At 34.6% G+C, this 23,403-nt stretch overlaps 1 protein-coding gene across 1 annotated transcript; it reads right to left on the bottom strand.

Moving 5' to 3' along the window:
* Positions 1–289: 289 nt before the first annotated feature.
* Positions 290–17,082, bottom strand: ALB (albumin). Its single transcript, XM_024754106.1, has 15 exons — positions 16,935–17,082; positions 16,172–16,229; positions 15,193–15,325; positions 13,673–13,881; positions 12,982–13,114; positions 12,050–12,147; positions 10,418–10,547; positions 9,207–9,421; positions 7,757–7,889; positions 6,333–6,430; positions 4,801–4,939; positions 3,838–4,061; positions 2,529–2,661; positions 1,820–1,887; positions 290–460 (listed from the first exon to the last, which is right to left on the bottom strand). Exons 1-14 carry the CDS (start codon positions 17,011–17,013, stop codon positions 1,846–1,848), a joined length of 1,824 nt encoding a protein of 607 aa, XP_024609874.1. The 5' UTR covers positions 17,014–17,082; the 3' UTR covers positions 290–460; positions 1,820–1,845.
* Positions 17,083–23,403: the final 6,321 nt, after the last annotated feature.

The raw sequence follows: 23,403 nt of genomic DNA, 5'->3' as shown, positions 1-23,403 counted from the left end.
CACCTTTATAATTGAGTCTTAGTAGTAAGAAGAAGCCATGTTTTGTATGCCTTACCTATACCACAGTTTCTATTCTTTTATCCAGAATTACCATAATGTTAAAATATTACATTGAATGCTTATAATCCATAACTCAGAACAGTATTAATGTTTCTTTTACATAATTAACCCGTAAGGAACTAGAAGTCCTCCACTGAAATGGGGAGAGAACAGTTGAACTTTCATAGCACCTACAAAATTTTCAGGATGGCAACACATCTTTGAAAAATAACAGTCATGGACAATTATGTTAGATTCTTTTCATTTTTTTATTAATTGTAGCACAGAGAAAAGAGGCAAAATATTTAAAGAAATTTGTGTTCTTAAGACAGGGTGTTGGTTAACACCAACAGAAAAGAAAAACAGATGAATAAGCTCTGAGTTTTCATTTCTCGTTTTTTCCTCTTACTCTCAGGGTAGGCTGAAAAACAAAAAGATAAATATAATTACTGTTTATAAAATGGCATGTGTTTTTTCAAATCTCTTCAAATGAATGCCAAATTGCTTAGATTGCCTTTCCGCAATTTCCACCAATGAAAACAATTCAAGCCTCTCCTAGACTCATGGCAGCTGAATTCTTCTGTTGGACTAGGGGAGAGGACACAGCAATAAGGATTGTAAAGTCCTCTCTTCGTCACACAGGCTTTTCATCATTAACTCTCAGGGTCATTTACTTAACTCCTACTTTTTTTTTTTTTTTTTGCCACAACACACAGTGTGGCTTGTGGGATCTTAGTTCCCGGACCAGGAATCAAACTCGTGTCCCCTGCAGTGGAAGCGTGGAGTGCTATCCCTGGACTGCCAGGGAATTCCCAACACCTACTTCTTACTTAAGTTAATTACAAACAAAAAAGTTGTCTTCTCAAAGTTAGACCTCTAGGAAGAAAATCTTGCCATTTAGGACTAAAACAAATCACATTTTGAAATGCCCAAATTTGCAAAGATATGAAGTTGGTTCCTTTCCTGAATGCACAATATGAAGGTTTTACCACATAGGCAAAGAGCAAGTTAAAATCTAATAGTGGAATAAACATCACAGTTTAAAAAATATGAAAATAATTCATGCTAAAAAATAGTTGGACAAATTGTTTCGAAAAGGAAGTTCATTCTATTTTTTATTATAGTTTCCCCCAAAATACTACACCAAAATGGGTAAAACATGTTTATGTTCAAACATCTAAATTTTAAAGTGGGCCTTTTTGTCATAAGAAGAGAAATTCTCTTAAAGCTCAGCATGTTGACACATTGGAAACTTAGTAGCAAATTATTTACTTGTAATAAAAGTTCACATAAGGTAGACCTATCATATTCTCCAATGAAATGAATTTGTTCTTGAGCTATATGGTTGAACCATATGAAATCACTGATATTGAACTGTTTTTGTACATACAAAAATGCACTTTCTATGGTCCAGCCTATTGCCTAAAGTTTCCCACTCCTGAGCCAGTACATAGTAGAATGACTCTGTCTTCTGTGTCACATTGGGTCAGAACAGGCCAGTGGTTAACTCTCAAGCCCTGGTTTGAATCTTTAATTTTGGCTCCGTGGTTGGGTAGTCCTTGGGTAAATTATTTAACCTATTTCTTGATCTATGGCTTCATTTTCTCATCTTCAAAATGGGAATAATAATGGTACTCAACTCAGGCAACTATTTTGAGAAGTAAAGAAGTTAATATATATAATCAGTTTAGAACAGTGGTTAGCACTGGTCAGTTGATCTTTACTATTTTAATAATAACTATTAAAATTAGTTTTTTAAAAAAGTCTAAAGTGTAGTTACCTGAGATGCTTGTGGTTGTGTTCTTTTTAGGCTATGGCTTCTCGAGTTGAAACAACAAGTTTTGGACCCTAAATACAAAGAAATGACAGATGTGGGGAAAATATTAGCACCACTATTAGGGTAAAAAAGTAACATTTATACAGCCATTGGTGATTACAAAGTAATTTTATGTACATCACATCCCTTAATAACAGTTTAGTACTAGAATCTCTAGAAGGAAGCTCACCAGCATCATTGCCCCCAAAGGAATAAAAAAATTACTGTCAAGTCATAGGGGGAATATTAAATGATTCAGACATCTAAATATAAATTTCCACACTAACCTGTAAAATAAACATTCAGATCCAACCAAATCACAAACCAGCATTTTCAAGAAAATGTTTAAATAAATTAATGCTTTGGTTTGATGATGTCTCTACCAAAACATCTCAGGCTTTAGAAATATTTCTATCTATATTCATAAACATCACAACTTTGGAAACAGAACAAACATTACAAACACTTAGTAATAAACTACAGTGCAGCAGGAGATTTAAAAGAAAAAAGAGCTATTTCAGTCATTTGGTAAGACAATTGTATGAAGAATAAGATTCCTGTTCTACATGCACATAATGTCTTTCAGATACTTCAACCACTAACCCCTAGCTTGATCAAATGCAACAGCAAAGGAAATTAGACATGTGAAAATGAAGGCAAACAACTCCAGTACCTCCAGAGCAAAGCAGGCCTCTTTGTCATCGGCTGCACAGCACTTGTCTACAAAAGCTGCAAAATTCCCCATAACAGTTTTCAGTTGTTCCTCTGTTACCTTGGGTTTGTGTTTTACCAGCTCAACGAGTGCACTGCATTTGAATGAAAACAAAAAACAAACAAACAAAAAAAACCGGAAAAAAAGTTTACTCTCTACAGAAAAATGGAGATGGTAAAAATGGTAGCGCTGCTACTTAAGATGCTAAGTCTTAGAGCCAGACAACTCTGGACCTGAGGCCCAGGCTTACCATTATAAGCTTCAATATTCTTATTTGCATAATGAGGATAATAAAATACACCTTCGTAGGGTCAGTGGCAGGATCAAATTAAGTAATCAATGTAAATTGCTCAACATTTGTAGTGTCAGTAAATCTCAACAAATCATTCTTCAGTAAATCACTGGAAAGGATGATGTCATTGCATTTATATGTTATTCAGATTTTGGAAGTAATGCCATATGGAAGTTTTAAAATTTGAGAGTTAAAAATGATCCTGAAAAACTTACTTATCTTGGGCTCCATTTAAAAAGTTTCTAATCTGAGAATCTTTATATTTGGTTTTTGTAATCTGCCCATTCAAAGTTAATAGTGGAGCGGCCATAGGAAATAAAACTATCCAATTCATGGGAGTGGGTGGTTCTCTTTCACTGACATCTACAGAGACAATAGTGCTAGAGAAAGAGTCATATGGGCATGACAGGTTTTGCAATATGACTTTTAAGTCTATGTCCACGATCAGAATCCACCAGAGATAATAGCAAATTTATGTTGCTAAATTTCATGCAATTATAACCCCTTGTGACAGCAATAGGGAGTCATGCCTCAGAACTCTAAATCCCAGATATTTTTAATCCAAGTTCCATTCTCAAAAGTCAGGTCTTGAGGGGTTGCCTTGTCTGTGCGTTGTCATAGAACAAACTGAAAATAACCATTCAGGCCTAGAATTAAATTTTCATATGATTTCTACTAACTAATTTGCTATCTGCAAAAATGCATCAGTTCAGTTTTTTCTACTGGACCTAGCCTAAGCTGTTATTCTACTGCAGCTTTTATCCACAAGATTATTCTGAATGGTACTATTTTTTTTTTTTCTTTTGCTAAGAAAACAAAATGCTATCCATTTTATTCTTGACACTTTTATCTGCTTAATAAGGTCAATATTTAAGTATTTAAGGTATATAATCACTACTTAAGGAAAAGTTGCTCATTTTAATTTACAATTCTCACTATCAAGACTACAAACACATGCAGTAATGAAGTACTCCTCACATTTGTTTCTTGATTTGTTTCTCATTCTCGGGAAGTGTGCATAAATCTGCATGGAAGGTGAATGTTTTCTCATCAAAGGCTTTGGGTTCATATGTTTCATCAACTGTCAGAGCAGAAAAGCATGGCCGTCTGTTCACCAAGGACTCCGTGCAGCATTTGGTAACTCTTTCGCTAACTGGTGTCTTCTCGTGCAACACGCACAACCGGTTCAGGACCAAGGACAGCTAAAATCAGGCAGGAGAGCAGAAGTTCAAAGGAAGCATAATGAAAAGTTTTCCATGAACTCCTACCTTCCAAAGGACCAAAACAAATGTTATATTTTAACTAGCAACATTGAATCCTAGGTTGATTTGAGAAAACGATTTGCTTATTTTTAGAACTACAAATAATAAGGGACTTTGAAGTCTTCTCTTTTAATTAAATATGTCTACATTTTAAGAATAATTTATTGAGAAAATAATTGATTAAATAATTTGAGGTGAATCCTGATATATGTCTTGGAGTAGGGAATAAATAGTCTTATACTGATATATTAAAGATCCAATGACGCAAAGCAAAAATAGAGGGTAGGGTTTCCCTGGTGGCGCAGTGGTTAAGAGTTAAAAAAAAAAAAAAAAAAAAAAAAAAAAAATTTAAAAAAAGATCCAAAGAAAGTAAAAATTTAGAAAATTCCAGGATGGAACATTAAAAGTTCACAGAATTTTTTCAAAACAGTTTATCATTTTTGGAATCTTATCTAAAACCTCTTTCTGATGGTCAGGATAATACAGGTGACCAAATCCTGGCTGCCATTACCATATTTAATACACAAAACACACACACACACACACACACACACACACACACACACACACACACACACACACACACATTAGCCCACCCTTGCTTCTGAAAGTTAGCTTTGTCAATATCTAAAAGCAAAAGTTCATCATTATTAACTTTATTATGTTCTAAAAGACTCACATAGTCTTCAGCGCAGGACATTCTTTCTGATTCAGGATTCTTACAACACTTAGAGCCCACTCTTCCTAGGTTTCTTGAGACCTCCACGAGAGTTGGAGTTGACACTTGGGGTACTTTCTTGGTGTAACGAATTATGAGCCTATAACAACATAATCCATGTGTTTTCAGCCAGGCAAGAAGCTGTCTTTTTCTAACACATCAGGTCAAGCAGAGATCACTTAGCCAAAATCCACTAAGATGGTTTTCCATTCATAAAATTATCATCTCCAGGTTGGCGGGGTAATGTGGGAGAAGACCTTGCCCTGAGCAACTAATTAAGCCTAGCTTTGAATCCACCTGTGCTGTATGATCTTAGGAAAGTGGCTTACCTTACTTATTGTAATTCAGTGACATTAAGATATTTATTAATTGCTTCTTTCTTTCAATAAAACCTACTGAGAGCTTAACATACATCAGCACTGTACTAAATTTGAAAGACATGGATGAAATTTCTCACCCATGAAATGGAAGGAAATATACCTGACTCAAAAGGGATAGTGCAAGGATTAAATTAAAAGGAACAAAGCATGCAATCAACCTGATGTGGTATCTAGCCTGTAATAATCATTTACTAAGAATGCTAAGCACCAGTGAAAGCCAACGTACGACCATAATCTACTCAAGGGAAGAGACTATGTCTTGTTCATTGTTGTTATTCCTAGCACCTATAGGTAGAAGAAGAGTGTTAACATGTGTAAGCTGAACAATAAATAACTAAATGATGTGTCCCTTCCTGTCTTAACTTCCACAGATAAGGCTCTATTTAATTGGGACATTAATCCATCATCTTATTGAGCTACTGCTACTGAAGACCTACTATTTTCTGCTCTGTGAAGCATTGCTATATTTTTTTGCTCATAAACTATTTCTTAACTTTCAAATGGCATCCTCAGTTCCTATATCCCAAGATTTGATATTTTTCCTCCCAGACTTAAGAGCCCAATTTTTTAAAGTGCACTCAAATATAGGCCTCTTCATCCCATCAACTATTTTATTTCATTTTCTCTGGTCTTTCTTGATGGAGAGTGATTAGAAATGATACTTTATTTTCAAGATTAAAAGTTCTATGATAGGGCTTCCCTGGTGGTGCAGTGGTTAAGAATCCACCTGCCAGTGCAGGGGACATGGGTTCGAGCCCTGATCTGGGAGATCCCACATGCCACGGAACAACTAAGCCCATGCACCACAACTACTGAGCCTGCCCTCTAAGGCCTGCAAGCCACAACTACTGAAGCCCGCATGCCTAGAGTCTGTGCTCTGCAACAAGAGAAGCCACCACAATGAGAAGCCCTCACACTGCAACGAAGAGTAGCCCCTGCTCTCCGCAACTAGAGAAAGCCCATGTGCAGCAAGGAAGACCCAAAGCAGCCAAAAATAAATAAATAAAATAAATAAATTTATTAAAAAAAAAGTTCTGATAGGTGGTCTATAAATTGGCTTAAATATTTATTAAATGAACATGAAAAGTTTAGTCAATAAGCAAAAACACTTACGCATTTTGGAATGGATACTCTCCAAGTTTTTCAAAAAGTTCACAGTTTTGTTTAATTAAATTCTTAGGCTCCTCCACAAGAGGCTGAAGTTTTTCAAACTGAAAAATAAAAGAATAGTGTTTACAAGATTCTCCCTGAGGACCAGATGCAGGTTGTGTTTCATCCTTCTAGGCATAATGAGATCCTTCCTCCTTTCTGCCCAAAGCCATGAAAATAGATTTTTGATGTCAAATCTATTATAATATGTCCAAACTGTTTATTTGATGAGACCGTATGAGATAAGTGATTAAGAACATTCAGACTCTGGAGTGCAACTGCGGATGTTTGAGCCAGGCCAACCTGACTCATGTTCTAGTTGTGCAACTTTACTTCCCGTCTCAAAGCTTTAGAACCCTCATTTCTAAGATGGAGATGAACAGGGTACTCACCTCAGAGAATTGCTCTTGTAGACTACCTGAGCTAATGAAATTAAAACATAGCCTGGAATATAGTAAAAACTCAGTAAATGATGGCTATGATTGTAAGTATCATCATTATTAAGCCATCTCTCCAGTTGGACCCTGAGCTTTCTGAGATAAGACATTTTACCTTGGTCATCAGTTCCTGTGTGGCACTTGGCATATAACCAGTTTCTTGGTAGAGGAAAAAATGACTTTCCTCTGATTCTTAAGTTTGCGCACCACTATATGTGCTAGGAGTACTAAATATCTCAAACATGATAAAATTCTATTTTAGCATAGCTAAATATGCTAAATATTCTCAAAACAGATTTCCTCTCCACACTTAATTTCTTGTAAAACCATTCTTAAACTGTCTCAAGAAAGGATTTGAAAATATTCTAAAGTACTAGATTTCACAATCTTTCTTATGATACTAATTCTTGATACTTAATAAGGAATCAGGTTAACTTTCTTTATATCTAAGTTAAATCTCTTAACATTTAAATTTAATTTATTTTGTTCTCAGGAGTGTAAAAAGGAGAAAAAGCATGGTCAAGATTTTGTGAAATTAGGGCTTCCCTGATGGCACAGTGGCTGAGAGTCCGCCTGCCGATGCAGGGGACACGGGTTCGTGCCCCGGTCCGGGAAGATCCCACATGCCGCGGAGCGGCTGGGCCCGTGAGCCACGGCCGCTGAGCCTGCGCGTCCGGAGCCTGTGCTCCGCAATGGGAGAGGCCACAACAGTGAGAGGCCAGCGTACCGCAAAAAAAAAAAAAAAAAAAAAGATTTTGTGGAATTAGAGATCGCTGTCTTTGATCTTTCTATTTAAGGCTATTATTCCTATAATGTTTAAAAGCACAGAGTTGAAACCATCTTAAGAAAAAATCTAAATTGCACTATGTAACATTCTTGCGTTATTTTTCTTTCCTGTTATTAGAATCATCAGTTAAAGAGCTATATATTTTTTTCCTTCCAGAAACCTACCACTGTGGCATAGCATGCAGGAGGATCATCTTTGGCACAGCAATCCTCCAGTGTGGCTTCATATCCCTTGGCAATTCTCAACAGCAATGAGACAGAGTACTCAGGATGCCTTCTCGCATAGTCATACAAAAACCTAATTAAGATGACAATAAAATAGATTTAGTTGGACAAATGAGCAAGAAAAACTACATAATTGGGACCTCCCTGGTGGCCCAGTGGCTAAGTCTCTGCACTCCCAATGCAGTGGGCCCGGGTTCGATCCCTGGTCAGGGAACTAGATCCCACATGCATGCTGCAACTAAGAGCCAGTGCACACAAATAAATAAGTAAATAAAACATCAAAAAAAAAACCCCATAATTAACCACAAAATTAACTCATATCATAAAGGTCTGAATTTGACTAAACGCCATGCAGTAAAGCTTAGTGGCTAAGGACTTGGGAGTTCAGAGTTAAAGCTATCAAATCCTGGCTCTGCCACTTATTTTATTATATCAACTTAGGCAACTTATTAAAACTATCAAGACTTTGTTTCCTCCTCTGTGGAATGGGGTTAATAATAGTACCTATCTCATAAGGTAAACTGTAGGAAATAGATGACGTAATCTATGTGAAACACATGCGGTCTGGCACATATTAAATGTCTGAGGAATGACACCCGTTACTATTAGGTATAATTTGTTTGACTCAGACTATACCTCAAAAAGGTTCTGATAGATTAATAGAGATATTTTCTGAATTTTTTTCCTCTCTGTATGAGTAAATTCTTGATGGTTACATAATTTTATGAAATATTATTTAGTGCACAGAATACTATTATAATTGAGCAATAAAAATGCAAAGTTTATCACTACACTTACTGACTTTATATACTCATCGATTTTGTCATTTAATTGCTGTCATTTAACGCTGCCTTGCCATGCTACCAGACTTCTGGTCTTTTTAACCAAATATAAAGCACCTGGTAACATTCTACTTCTCTTTATAGTTCTTTGCTGACATCAGATATATCAATAGATAGGTAGATAGATAGATATAGAGACATAAAGATGTATTACATATATTCACAGATATATAAGTTCAAGAAATATTCTTTGAATGAATGCATGAATGGATAATATGTATATAATTTATGTATACACAAAATATTTCTACAGGTATTTCCAGAAATATTCCTAAGGAGTAAGGAATGAAATGGGGGTGTAAAAATGAACTTTTATTAGTACTTTGTACTCTTCTCTATTAATTGAGCATCTGCTATATGCATGTATAATTTTACAACAATTTTTAAAATTAATTTTTTCCAAAAATGTTTAAAGACTGGGAGAAGAAAGAATAAAGAAACATTGTAGGCAGCATGAAGATTGTAGCAATTCCAAAGGAAAGCCTAGAATAATTTCCTAAATCCTGAGACCATATAAAACTATGAAAGATCATTCCTTATCCACTTACGTGCCCAGGAAGACATCTTTTGCTTCATTATAGTTTTTGCAAACTTCCTTATCTTCAGCAAAATCAGCAGCTAATGGGGACAGGTTTTCAGGCAACTCATCTTTTTCCACCTCTGCAATGCAGTGGGATTTTTCCAACAGAGGCTTATCACAGCACTTCTTCAGTTTAGTGGAGATTGAAGCTTGATTTTCACATATATACTTGGCAAGATCCGCCTACAAGCAAGTTGATGGAAACTGTTCAACGTAAATTGACTTTGCTGTGCTTCCTCCCTAGACTTTTACTATGTTGGCAGAACAAGTTCATTTTATTCTAAGACCATACATATACCAACCTGCGTCCTGTGAATATTTTCAGTCTGTGCTGCTAAGTCTAGAGACACAGATAGAACTACTAAAGCATTTCCACTTGATTTGAAAAAAACTAGTCAGTAATAAGGTCTCATATCTGTTATTTATTAATTTTATATTTCTACTGTTAAAGCATTTAAATTTTAAACTAAAACTCAGTACTGTTTTTCCAAATACTCCCCACAAATTAAGTGCAGGCATCTTGAAACCAAAAAACTAAAGTGTTACAGATTTTTGAAAAACTAGTCAAGATCATAGTCACAGACCCTACTTACATTTACAACTGCCTTAAATTTTCCAGAAAGTGTACTAAGAGATTAGTATTCTGGTATTTGGTCATATTTTTCAGTTTGAGAAAAAGATATGCTAAATATTTGTATTTTTAACATGGACAGTTGAGAGAATATAGAGCAAAAAGTTACATAATTTCCAAAGGTCTCTTCAGATTCTAGCCTTTCTCCAACTCCCCCACCTCCTTAAAAAATCTTCTTACAAATCTACCTTTGTAACTGTCTTACTTCAGTTTTAAGCTTTTGTTCTCAGAATATGAATGAAAGGGATTACAAATTACTGAATGAGGTTATCAGATCACTTACTGAGTAGGAGAAAGAAAGAAAGAGAGAGAGAGAGAGAGAGGAAAGAAAGAAAGAAAGAAAGAGGAGAGAGAGAGAGAGAGAAAGGAAGGAAGGAAGGAAGGAAGGAGAAACAAAGAAGGAAAGAACCGCAAGGCAAGGCAAGTATTGAGCAGATTAGAGCATAGAAAACTATCTCAAACCATTCTCAGTTGTTTTGATGCTAAACAAATTGATTCTACCAACTTAAGCAAGTAAGTTACCAAAAGGTATACTGAGGATTCTTTACCCTGTCATCTGCACATTCAAGCAGGTCACCATGGCAGCATTCCTTGTGGACTTTCGTAAGATCTGTCACTATCTTGGAAACCTCTGCAAAATCAGCCTTGGGAAATTTTTGGCTCAGGCGAGCTACTGACCTAAAGAAGAAAATTCTCCCATCAGAATATTATTAACAGGCAACATTTTATATCAAAGTACTAGGAAAATACTACGTATAACAAGAAAATTTAGGATAAAATAACATAGAGAAATAATTTGTAAGATTTATCAGTTCTTATTTTAATGCTAATTCTGAACCAAATTGTTATCTTAGGGCAAAATGTTTCCTTAGGGCCTAATTATCCATTGTAGGAGTGTGTATGGTTGTTAGAAGTCCAGCAATTCATGAAAGCAGAAATCAAAGAGGGATTCTAAAAATGGCAACATGCTGAGAGGCATCAGGTTTGGAGCCCAGAGCTGACTTCCAGATCTGGCTTTATAGGTTATTAACAGTGTGACCCTAGGCAAGTTACTTAGCCTTTCTGAGCTTCAGTCTCTACAGAGTCACAACAACATGCTAAACCAAAGGATTGTTGTGAGGATTAAATTAGATAATACATATGAAAGCATTTTATGAACTGGGAAGTGCCATACAAATTCCAGTTATCCTTTTTTTTTATTAACTAAAACACATTCTTCCTGACTTCCAAAGGTCTCTGAGAAAAGAAATTTCATAACTTCTACAAAATTAGAGAGTTTTGATTCAGCATATTCTTACCAAGAAATTGATTCAGCATAATCTCTCAGCTCACTGACAAGATGTAAAAGGCTAACATCCACAAGCTTTCCCAAATCATTTCGGAGTTGCCTAAATCTGATAAAAGACACTTCTTCCCCCAAACTAATCATAGCCTGTTTAACTATGTATCATTTCATGTTAAGGTTGTTTCGTTTATTGATTTGGTTGCTTTTGGTGGTATAGATGGTAGGGATGACAGGCAAAGATAGTTCGTTCAAGTGCCAGTTTCTAGAGAGTTTGCGAAATATCTATTTTCATTTTATTTCCTGTTCGTGTTGACTAGAAGGGAGGGATTGGTGACGGGGGTGTGGGAGATGGAGAAGGGGAGTTCCTTGGCTCAGATACTGAAGGATGATGCTTCTAGAGCTAGCTAATAATATAAAAACAGAGGCCCAGGAAAAAACAAGACATTAAGCGCAGAACTGGTGCTACAAGAAAGCAAGAAGAAAACCTGATGGCTGAAATTAATTATCAGAACATAAAAAGACAAGCAGACACTTCAAGATAATTGGGTGGAGGGGAGATAAAACTAAATAAAAGACCCTGACTACAGCTTTATAAAAACAGTAGACCATTATACTAAGATCACAGTCATTATAAATACATGGGAGTTTAAACGCCTGTCCTAGAAGAACAAAAAAGTCCTCTAGATTCCTTGACTACTTAGAAAAGATATGATAAAAAATAATGACAAATTGTTACTGATGCTCTGGTTTTCACCTCTGTCAAATTTCTACCTTTTAGACAACCAAAAAGATATATGCGAAAGCACTGCGTAAAATGACGTGCAAGTGTACAGTTTTGTCAACTGAACCATCATCATTTACATCATTATAAAAATGCAAACTAAGTTTAACATACCATGCTTTTAGAGCTCTTTCTCCGAATTTTTGGATACTGGTACACTTGAGTCTCTGTCTGGCAGATGAAGCCAGTACTTCTTCTCTCACAGTCTCAATCTGCAAAAAGAAACAATTTTGGAAAAATTAGAAAAGAAAAATTTTACGCAGACCACCCCTTCATAAGCTCAGATGAGACTATGCCAAACTGAATTTTAAAGAGAGAATTTACTCCTAAATTCCCAAGTATCACTATTGACAAATAACTATTTTGTTCTGTAGGAAGAGGAAAAGTCAGTCTGCTCATAGTGGAAACCTCCAGGTAGTTAAGAACCAGCATGGAGCCGTTGTTAGGGAAAAGGGAACGGAAAGGAAAAGTGGAAGGACAGAGTACGCTAATATCCCAGGGAACAGAACTTTGCTGACTTCTTAATTTTGCATATAACCCCTTTCAATGCCTCCTCCACCAACTCTCATAACATCAATAAACTCCCTGTAAAAGAGAAAGCTGTGTAAATATTTATGGAATGAATGAATAAACCCAGACTTCTAGATGCAGTTAAATTCTCCCCTACTTTAAGTTCCCTTCCGAATAAAAAAGTCTCATGAAAAGAGAAACAAAAACTGTGTTCCCTTGCTGTGTAATTTTAAACATGATTTTCCGTATTTCACTACAGCAACTTGCACTATTAAAAGAGGCAGGATATTTAGACACATACACAGCGATTCCCTCTACCAGATCCACTTAGGCAAATCTTAGAAGGAGGAAGGTGGAAGACATAGGCCTTCAAAAAAGGTGAAAGATCTTTGAGGGGGAAAAGACGGAGGAAGGCTTTTTGGACCACATAAAGAAGTTTCTATTGGAGGCTTAGGTTTCCTAAATCTAACCATAAGATGTCCCAAAACTGAGATTTGATTATGAATTGATTCTTCTATTCTTCTTCTGGGGAATACCTTTGGTATCAGGCAGGCACCTTTATCAGCAGCTTGGCAGCATTCTGCAAAAACTCCTTTGTATTGATGAGCAAAGTAAAGGAGTTCTGGGGCATAAAAGTAGGGATGTCTTCTGGCAATTTCATATAGGTATCTAAATTTTTAAACAAAAAACAGACAGCCATTTTTCTATAGCAGACAGTATTGCAGGAAGACTTGTAATCTACATTCTCCCCAGAACCTCCAAAATCTGAAGACATCTAATTTACCAGTGAAGCTCAATTTGCACATAATGAACTTGCCTTTGTCACTCTTTGAGTCAGTGAAAATGTTAAACTCATACATATATGTACATATAAATATACACACATGCATAAATTAGTTAAATATCAGTGATATGTTATTGACTAAAATGAACTAAATTCTGAGAATACTACATATATATATATCTTTATAATATTTTAATACATGTCATCTTCAAATATTTGCATACAGATCATATCCTGTTTTGATGAACTCCAAAAGATCTTTGATCGACTTTTTCAACATGTAGAATTTTGTAGTATCATATGTTATTTCTTTGAAAATTGTCATTAGAACAGAAGCTTCAAGTCTTAATGTTGATAATATTTTTCAAAATAGTAATTGTTATAATGAGTCTTGACCTATTCCATAATTTTTAATTTTGAAGCTTAAAAATCTGATTACTTACTTTCCCCAAAACTTCTGTTCATTTTCCTTAAACTCGGCACACAAAGTATCAGGGTCTGGTTTCAACTTAGGGAGGTCTGGATTATCATCTTTGTGTTTCAGGAAGCATTCATTTCTCTCAGGCTCTTGTTTCGCACAGCAGTCGGCCATTTCACCATAGGTTTCACGAAGGGATGCAACTGCACACAGTTTATCTCCAAAGAGAGTGTGCTGAGTGAAAGAGAACAGGTGTCAAATTGCTGGGCAGACTTTTGTTTTCCTTATACCCGAAGAATATTATAAGGAATTAATATCTTGGTAATCCTTGGTTAGTAAATCATATAAAAATCCACATTTTTCTCAGATTTAGAGACCTTCCCTTGATTTGACCATCTATGTGTGATTTCCATAAGAATTAACTGTCACACTATCACTTATAGTGGATAAAACAGAAGGGCAAAAAGGCAATGACCTTAACGAATGAGCATAACTCCTATTTCCACCTGAGGCTAAAGGCTAGGAGAACAATCATTATAACAAAAACTCAAGGAAAACTATCCTCTAAGTAGCAAGTGAATTCACATTAGGGAGGGAAGTGTTCGTATAGTTTCTCATTTGATCTGCTCCTTTTTGAGAGGTTCAACTTTTTAGTGGATACCATTCAAAACTGAGGAGTAACATAATCTACCATGCGTTAGTTGTTATTGTATTAAAATATAGATTTTTTTTGTTCTAGAAATATTTGTCTCAATGCATAGTCCATTAAATGAATCCTTTCTGTCCCCATTAATTTTTATTATGAAAGTAATTATAACTTTAGGGAAAATATGCTGCTCAAAACAGAATTTATTAATTTTTTTAAAAAGACACATTTTTAAAATTCATATTTAGAGCAATATTATTGTGTGTAGCTAAAGAACTGATTCTGCCTTGAGGCAGAAGTACATATAGAGAAAAATAAGAGGGAGAAAGGCTTTAGTGATAAATAAAAAACTGCCTTGTCCCCAGAAAGGTATATATAGATTAAGTGGTGAGAGAAACATAAAGCTATCCTTACATTAAAGACCTATCTGAAAATATCACAAGTTCAAAGTTCTGATTTTTTATTGTATGTAAAAATATGAATATCCCTAAAATGAGGAATACATAGCTGTACTATTATTTCACCCGGGTAACAAAGTTAGCACAGAGATCAGGTGAGTACTTTCTGAAGATAAAAACTATACTATCATTATTAGCCTCTATGAAAAGAAATCTAACTTCAAATTTTAAAAAGAAACTTCTACAAATAAAAAATTTCCATTTAAAAACACTATGACTCTTGTGTGTGGTTTCAACAAAGAAATGGTTTTTTAAATTGTGGGTGTACTAGAATATATCTATCATTGAAGAAACAGTGGCTATACCCACTTTTGAGCATTGCTTACAAATACGGTCGTTTAGTAATAATCGAGAAAACTAAAGTGGTATTTGTTTTCTTTGTAAACATTCAAGATTACGTAAAGGAAGAAGAAATACTATTCAAAATCAGAATATACTTACAAGTGACTTGTCACAATTTGCGGCTGACTCATCAGCAACGCATGTTTTTGCAAACTCAGTTATTTCATTCACTAATTTTACATGCTCATCAAACGGGCTCTGCTGAAGATACTGAGAAAAGGCAATCAGCACCCTGAAACGAAGGACATAGAAAAATGTAGCATAATAAAATTTTAACATACAGTAGGTTGCTATGCTAGAAAACAAAGTGTGTCTGTATATGTTCTATATTTTACACATCTTTCTTACTATTATCCAGAAAGCCTGTTCACATCAGCTATTATCTGAGGCCTAACCAGGTATGTGTGGCTTTCTAAGCAAAGATGATTATATTTCCACCACGTATAAAAATATGTGTGTGCATGTCAGTAGATGCATACACATAGAGCAAGCAAGCAAAATGTATTCTAAATAGACCTAATTGTTAAGACTGGGGCATTACATAGGCCTTTTGACTATTTAAAACAAAAAACAAAAACCACACACATATCTTATTTAATCAGGCTGTAGAATAAGATAGACCTTGAAAAATAAACTATTTTCTCAACTTTTACTAGATTAAAAATATTAAAATCATCTCAAGAAACCACAGAACTATTTGCTAGGTAAAAGAATTTAGTAAGCAAGTTGTGAAAGGAACTTTCCACCATGCAGGTTATATAAGAGTTCCAGGGCTACACTGTCCAAATAGTTGCCGTTAGCCATAAGCGACAATATATATTTAAATAAATTAAAATTAAATACCGTTTAAATTGTTGATCCACAGATGCACTTGTCATATTTAAAGTACTCAATAGCCACATGTGGCCAATGGCAGCTATATTGGACTACACTGATACAGAATATTTGCATCAACGCAGAAATCCTATTGGACAGTACTGTTCTAGAATCTTTGATGACAGTGGAATATAAGGACTTCAAAATTATAACCAATACTATTAGAAACGTTAAATGTTCATTCTTAAATATTTTAACTTACAGGCCTTTGAAATTTTCTTCTCCCAAATCATTAAACCGATGAGCAATCTCACTCTTGTCTGGAGGAAAAAAACGGAAAAAAAGATTTGCTTTAAATTCTAAAGAAACAACTGGTTAAGATATTATTTTTTATGTTTCTCTCCATTTGACTTAGGTATTCATTTGCTCCAAGATATTGAGCTCTGACTCCCAACAGAAAATCTTAGGATGATGGTGAGCTATTTCTTCTGCATTTAAGCAGAAGAGTTATTTAATCTCAAATGATACTATTTGAAAAATCATTAAATATTTATAGCTTTATATTCAAACCTGGATAATATCTAATGCCTTTGCAGTGTCTATTAACAGCCACTGAGAGGACAGTCTGAAATGAAAAATATAAATACAAGTTCTATTTATAAGATTAAAAACACAGGTTTTATATTTTTCTATATAAATTAAGGTACAGTGGATAGACCTTTGGGAATCTGGAGTTTTGAATTCTACCTTCAACTATATTCTGTGAAGTTTAATTCACTCTGCCTAAGTTCCCTCATGTGCAATAGCAAATAACAGTTACTAAACAATTCTCACTATTTGTTTCACCTAGGATGTTAGAAATGTAAGATAACTTCTTAAGGGTTCACAAATACAAAATATCATAACAGTCTAGAAAATAAATGCTAAAGGAAAACTTACTTCATTAAAGATTCAAGGTTTACTGAAACCTTCTTTTACTAGGAAAATAAAATAAAAGTTGAACAGTAGAAAAATAGAATTCTTACGTGTATCTCGACGAAACACACCCCTGGAATAAGCAGAGCTGAAGAGAAAGATAAGGGAAATAAAAGTCACCCACTTCATTGTGCCAAAGCCTTGTGGGGTTGATAGAAGAGAAAAGGTAGGATGAATAGAGGGAGATCAGCGCTAATATACTTCTTTAGCCAATAATTGTAGATTATTAACTAGACTCATCTTTGTATTTCATTGGCTCACAACTGATTACAAAAGTCATAGTATTCTTGCCAAAAAAATTGTTTGACTAAATCCGTTGCGTATGTTTGCGATCTGGAACTGTTTTCTCCACAAGACCTTGTCAATTCATTAGTTATGTAAAACACCTTATCAAATTTTACATAAGAGTTTAAACAATTTGTACAATTACCATGTTCTCTGTGATTTACCATCTGAACATTTGAGTTTTCAGTATTTGCAAAAATTTAACCAAACCAATAACTTAGCTTGGAAATAACATATACTAAAAGAGCTAAGCTCTGCATTGATTCTATTACTAATTCAAACTGTACTTTTATTGATAAATAATGAAAAATGTACACATACCCACACACATTTGAGAACTAAGGAAAAGCCACAGCAACAATAATAACTGAAATGGATACTCAAAAGTCCTACATTTTCATCTCAGCTCTGGCCCACATGTGGTTCAGGCCCTAGAGCAAAGTATTAGAGGCAATGTGGGTGTCTCTCATGAAATAGACATGGGGAAGAAAATGGACACAATGGCAGTAATGATGATCTTTGCCATCATAATATACACAGGACAGGCTGAGCCTGATTACACCTTTAGTGGTTATAAGAATACTAGATCTTCTTTACTAGGCATCATATTCTTTCCATTCCTATTTCACGCTTTTTTCCTTTCTCTCTTTTAATAAAAAGAGAAGTCACATGCTCTTTTTTAATGTTATTTTAAATTTCAAAATAAATTTAACTTCATGTCTAAAAACAAAGCAAAACAAAGATAATTTTTTTAAAATGTTTTTTCAAACTTCCTTTCTTATTCTCCCCACCCAAGATTCTGATCTCTACCTCTGAATGACTATTCTCTCTCTGCCCTTTTGCTCTAAAAGATGAACTATGCATTTCAATCAGTGGGAAAATTGACCCTCTGTGATACTACAGAACAATAATTAGTACCAAGCCAGTCATTTCATTTAATTAAATAACCGAGTCAATTAAAACTGTCAGTCATTTTGCCCTATGGCACATATAGACTCAGAGACTAGTAAATACTCAATAGAAGAATTATTTTTCCTATTCAGTCATATGGTGAAAGAAACACACTTTCTATGATCTTATTTTATTTTGTTTCATTTTCAGGGTACTAATTAAATAATCAAGCACAGAAGAGGAGATAATAGAAAAACAGGTGATAGATTTTTAGATAGGTGACCGAGATAGGTAACATACATACAGATGATAGCTAGCTAGCTAGAGCTGATAAGTTTTTTTTTTAGATGTTGGGGGTAGGAGTTTTTATTAATTAATTAATTTATTTTTGCTGTGTTGGGTCTTCGTTTCTGTGCGAGGGCTTTCTCCAGTTGCGGCAAGCAGGGCCACTCTTCATTGCGGTGCGCGGGCCTCTCACTGTCGCGGCCTCTCCCGTTGCGAAGCACAGGCTCCAGACGCGCAGGCTCAGTAGCTGGGGCTCACGGGCCCAGTTGCTCCGAGGCATGTGGGATCCTCCCAGACCAGGGATCGAACCCACGTTCCCTGCATTAGCAGGCAGATTCTCAACTGCTGCGCCACCAGGGAAGCCCTGATAAGTTTTTTTTAATGGCTCAAGGGAGTCCGAATAAGGGAGCCAGACTTGTCTTTCCAGCCATAGATGAACAGAAGTAAACGAATATCTGCCCATGGAATTATTTCCATTGGAGAAAACCATTTCTTTGAAGCCTGATATTGTATACTGTAAAAGAATGAAGGAAACTATGCTGATTTTCTGAATAAAAAAATAATTCCTTTTTGGGTAAATGAAGTCAACTTTTCTTTTAGCCTCCAAGAAAAAGTAGGCACTTTTATTTGAGGTCAGTATTCAACCCTGGCCTTTTCCTTAAAATGAGTCTTCTGGGAAAGCTTGATCAAACACACAGTCCTTATCATTGGACTTAATTGTATGACTAATTCACAAAATCAGGCCTTTAGCATTCACACATATACTTCGTGCATATTTTTTTATTTAACAAATGAAGAGAATAATATTAGTTTTTCCACCTACTTTGCACTGTAATATTATACTGTACTATAATAGTAATATAGAAAACCAAAAGAAAATCAAATTCATTATGATTCTAGAAACCTAAAATTGATATTCCTATATTTAATGAAGATTGCATAATTTTCAAATATAAAACTGAAACACCTGAAAGAATCTTACTAAGAGTATCAATAATGCATTTTCCATATGTGTATCCTTTTTAAAGACTAGCAGATGGTTGAGAAATTAAAATATTTAATTCTTAACACTATCTGTTTAAAATTTATCTTAATTAATAAGTATCCCTTGAATATTTGCATTTTGTGGGTTCCCAAAGTAAGGATACCTACAGTTTTCTTCGATTAATTCTGCATGTACATTATAAACTGAAAGAAAAATGAAACTACATAATTGTTGGTTATTTCTAAATATTCTCTTCTTCAAGCTTTTAAAGTCATATTTAGTTAATCATCAAAGGAGTCTGGCATGGGAGTAAATGCAAATATTTAAACCAAGAGTTAAAAATACGTCTTACAGATTCTAGTTTCTTTTTATGGAAAAAGTTTAAAGAGAGAGTGGTTAAGATGATTACTTCATATGCAAAGGTTAATAATGTACTGATCATTTAGAAGAGAAAAAAAATACCTCAGTTGAAATATAACTGGGAATTAAACCTGAGCCTTTATCCCTTTCGTCCTTTATTTTTGCATCCATTTTGACAGGATAGAAAAGGCACAGTTTTGAAGTAAATGAAATCTCTCTTGAGACCAGTCCCCTACTTCTTTGCCCTGCTAATCATAACCTTAAACCTACAGCCTCCTACCACACTCTGAATTCCTGAAGTTTCTCACCAAGTCATCCAAACCAGCTTTCCTTCCAACTGTCCATCTTTTTGGCCCAGCCCTTCTGCCATCTCCTTCTGTGATAGATTATTACTTCTGGGTTGTCTTCTCTTAGAAAAAAAGTGAAACATATGCATTAAAATGTGACAACAATGTCAGATAATAGCCTCAGTATTTTAATAGAGACTTTCTAGAAACACTTAACCCAAAGTCATTCCAAAATAAGGGAAATTTGGATCTTTTTGGAGAGAAATTCAAGAACAAAAAAATCTCTTCTTAGCATTTTTCCTATGATACTATGGACATATGTGTGGATAGGTAGGGTAGATCCTACCTATCATGAAGGCTCTGGACTGCTTTCTAAAAAATACGAAGGGTAGAAAAGTAAAAGACCATTAAGCATCAAACTAACTAATTGAAACATGGTAAGCAATTTAATTTCTTGTTCACTTGTGAAGATATATTTCCCATTAATAAATAAGAAAATAAACTGTCCAAATTGTATGAACTTATATAGGCATCTAATGCAAACCAAAATTGTAATGTAATCCAAATATCAATTGTCCCCTCATGTCCCTCCATAAACAGTTGCATTAGTGAGAAAATTCTTTGCTGAAAATTTCATAGGAAACAAAGAAAAGAAAGTTCACATTATGAAAACCACACTAGATCACCATTGTTGGCTTGTCCCATCTCTTAAGTCCTCTCTCCAAAGCTCCCATGGCAGGAGGGTCCCTTTTCCACCTTTCCTCATGTTACTCTGGGCCTCTAGAAATTACATGTACCTTCTCTCAGATTTCCTAACCATTTACTTCAAACTTCTCAACTCTTTACTATGCAGTTTAATTCAGCTCAGCGTCAATTTCTAGCTCCAAACTTGAACACGCAGATCTAGTTATATCTTTATGCTATATGGGTCAAGTTGAATTAAATCATCTTTAAGGACCCTTCTACCTTGAACATTCTGTGATTTCATATTCCCAATGAAACAGTCATAGCATGAGAAAAGGGTCTGACTGTTAGAATGAATATAACAAATTAGGAAATTGGGATACAAATCTGAGAATTGGTCCGTTGCTAAGCTGCCCAGTGGCTCATCAGGCATTACTCTCTATCCAATTCAGGTTAACATTTTTAAGAAATGAAAAGATCATTTAACTTGTCTAAATTATGGAAATAAAATGACACTTTCTCATATCTTTCTAGCATTTTTCCAATCCAAGAAAAATATAGCTAATGCCTGAAATCCATGTTTATCCATTCTTTGTATAAGTTAACAACAATAGTCTATAAACATAGAAATCGAAATTAATACTAGTGACTCCTATCTCATAATAGTAGCTACAGATGGACATCAAACAGAAATTAATACACTGCTGAGAGTATAATAGTGCTTAGTCTCTTCATATTCTATATGTTTTTTCAAATATAGTTCAAGAGACTTACTACCTAAAAAGGAGATTAGTTTAAAGGTACAAAATGGAACTATTTTTAACCTCTTGTAAAACAATAAAGGTTGTGTAGCTAAAATATTCTTATGTTAAAATGTCAGTGGATCAAATTTAGGAAGTTTTCATTAAAGGATAAAAATTGTTTTCTCCTTCATGTCTTCTAAAGCTTAAAATTAATCAAATGTTTTGTAATCTTACAGTGCTGGACTTTAGCTGAAACTTCTCTGGCTGGCCACCCAACTGAGCCATGAAATTTAAGTCTTGAAATTCTCGTTACCTTTTTAAGCATCCATATATGGGTTAACATCAAGAAATGAATTATTTGATCCAAAAAAACTTGTAACTTTTAAGAAATATATCAAATAAATAATTGGCCAATCTTTTTTAAAGAGAAATTCATCTCTAGCCTAATTATAATAAACCATACAATGTAAATATTTTGAAAATGATTTTAAATATAATTATTGCACATATAAGCAATGAATTGTTCAAAATTAGTTTTTCGTGATATAGACATTGAAAAGAACAAAATTCTTTTATTAGAATAGTATTTATAGGTTTGAAGTTTCTGTTAGCAAAAATAGCTATTTGATAATAATATGCTGCTATAAAAATATGCATTCAAATAGCATAAAGAAGTAATTTCAGTAACATATGAAACGGACAATGGCAATTTCTTTCCAAAATACTTTTGATTCACAGTTGTGAGATATGCAGTATATTTAATACGTGTAGCTTAATTATTAGATGAAATATATACAATTACTATTTCAATTTTAATTTTTATATTTACATTAGATATTCATTCATTCATTAAAATTATATAAATTGGCCTCTCAGCATTTAATGTCTTGAAGGCAAATGCTGTTATTGATGAGTTCAAATTTCTCTTTGTTATTACATGGAAAATTGGCAAAAATTGCACATCGAGAAGCATGGTATCTAAAAGCAAACATTGTCCTAGCATCAACAAACCCATTATTTATTTAGGAACACCAGTGTTCTTGCTGACAGGGCACAATTCTGAAAAAAATGTTTCAGACTTATTTTATTACTTATTATTTTAAGCAGTACCACCTAGTCTTTCATTCATGTGAAAGAAATGTATCACTGAATGCTCACTAAATGCCACGCATTTCCTAGGCTATGAGGATACAGAAGATTAATAAGACACAGTCCCTGACTTTGAAGTTCTTGAAGACCTCCCTAGGTCTTGAAGCCCACAGTTTAATAGGGAAGATAGAACCATAGAAAGATAATTACACTGCAACATTGTAAAGTGCTGTGCATGTAGAACACAAAGTACCCCTGAGGTGCTAAAGAAGTATCAGAGGAGAAGCTCTAAACTTAAGGGCAATCCTGTCCATAAATAAGAGGTGTGGGTTCTAACCTCTTCAGGTTAGAACTCAACGGACTGCAAAGCTTCAAATTTGCATTCTCTGGGTTCAATTTTGTCTATGAAGGAACTTTGCCTGAAGAAATGGAATGAGTAGGTAGAGGGCTGAGGGAAGTAAGGAGGGTAAGAATATGTGTAATTTCTAAATGTTTGATAAAATACCAAAATGCAGAAAGCAAAGAGTTAGACCTGAATTTAAAAGACAATGAAATTTCCTGTAGGAGTAAGAAAGAAAAGAAAGGCAGGCTGGCAATCAGAAAAAATAAAGCAGAATTTTCAATTATTTGGATTTGCAGGCAAAGCTAAGGATGAGATTGGTCATTTTAATATTATAAACCCCAAAGAAATGTATTGTTCTGGTAGAAAGCTACAAAATTTCTATGGGGAAATAGTTCATCTAAGATGACTGACAAAGTCAGTAGACCACCCAAATATTTAGTGATAAAACAGTGTTCTTGATTCAAGCCATATTTATTTAATAATACCATGTGCCTGGAAGTCTGAGAGGGCTTTCCCAGGGATGTGAGTTTTAAACTGAGAGTTTTTTAAATGGGCATAAAGAAAGAT

This window comes from Neophocaena asiaeorientalis, unplaced genomic scaffold (assembly GCF_003031525.2).
Source record: "Neophocaena asiaeorientalis asiaeorientalis breed wild unplaced genomic scaffold, Neophocaena_asiaeorientalis_V1.1 scaffold148, whole genome shotgun sequence".
Taxonomy (NCBI): domain Eukaryota; kingdom Metazoa; phylum Chordata; class Mammalia; order Artiodactyla; family Phocoenidae; genus Neophocaena; species Neophocaena asiaeorientalis.
This window is presented reverse-complemented; position numbering and strand designations above follow the sequence as displayed.

What these genes read in the sequence shown, in the direction of transcription:
- ALB (XM_024754106.1), bottom strand. Translation starts at nt 17,013, where the DNA reads ATGAAGTGGGTGACTTTTATTTCCCTTATCTTTCTCTTCAGCTCTGCT. An exon ending in TGTGTTTCGTCGAGATACAC is followed by an intron (nt 16,230 to 16,934) that starts GTAAGAATTCTA and finishes TTTTTCCTCCAG; the next exon opens with ACAAGAGTGAGATTGCTCAT. An exon ending in GTGCCTGCCTGATACCAAAG is followed by an intron (nt 12,148 to 12,981) that starts GTATTCCCCAGA and finishes TTCTTTTTGCAG; the next exon opens with ATTGAGACTGTGAGAGAAGA.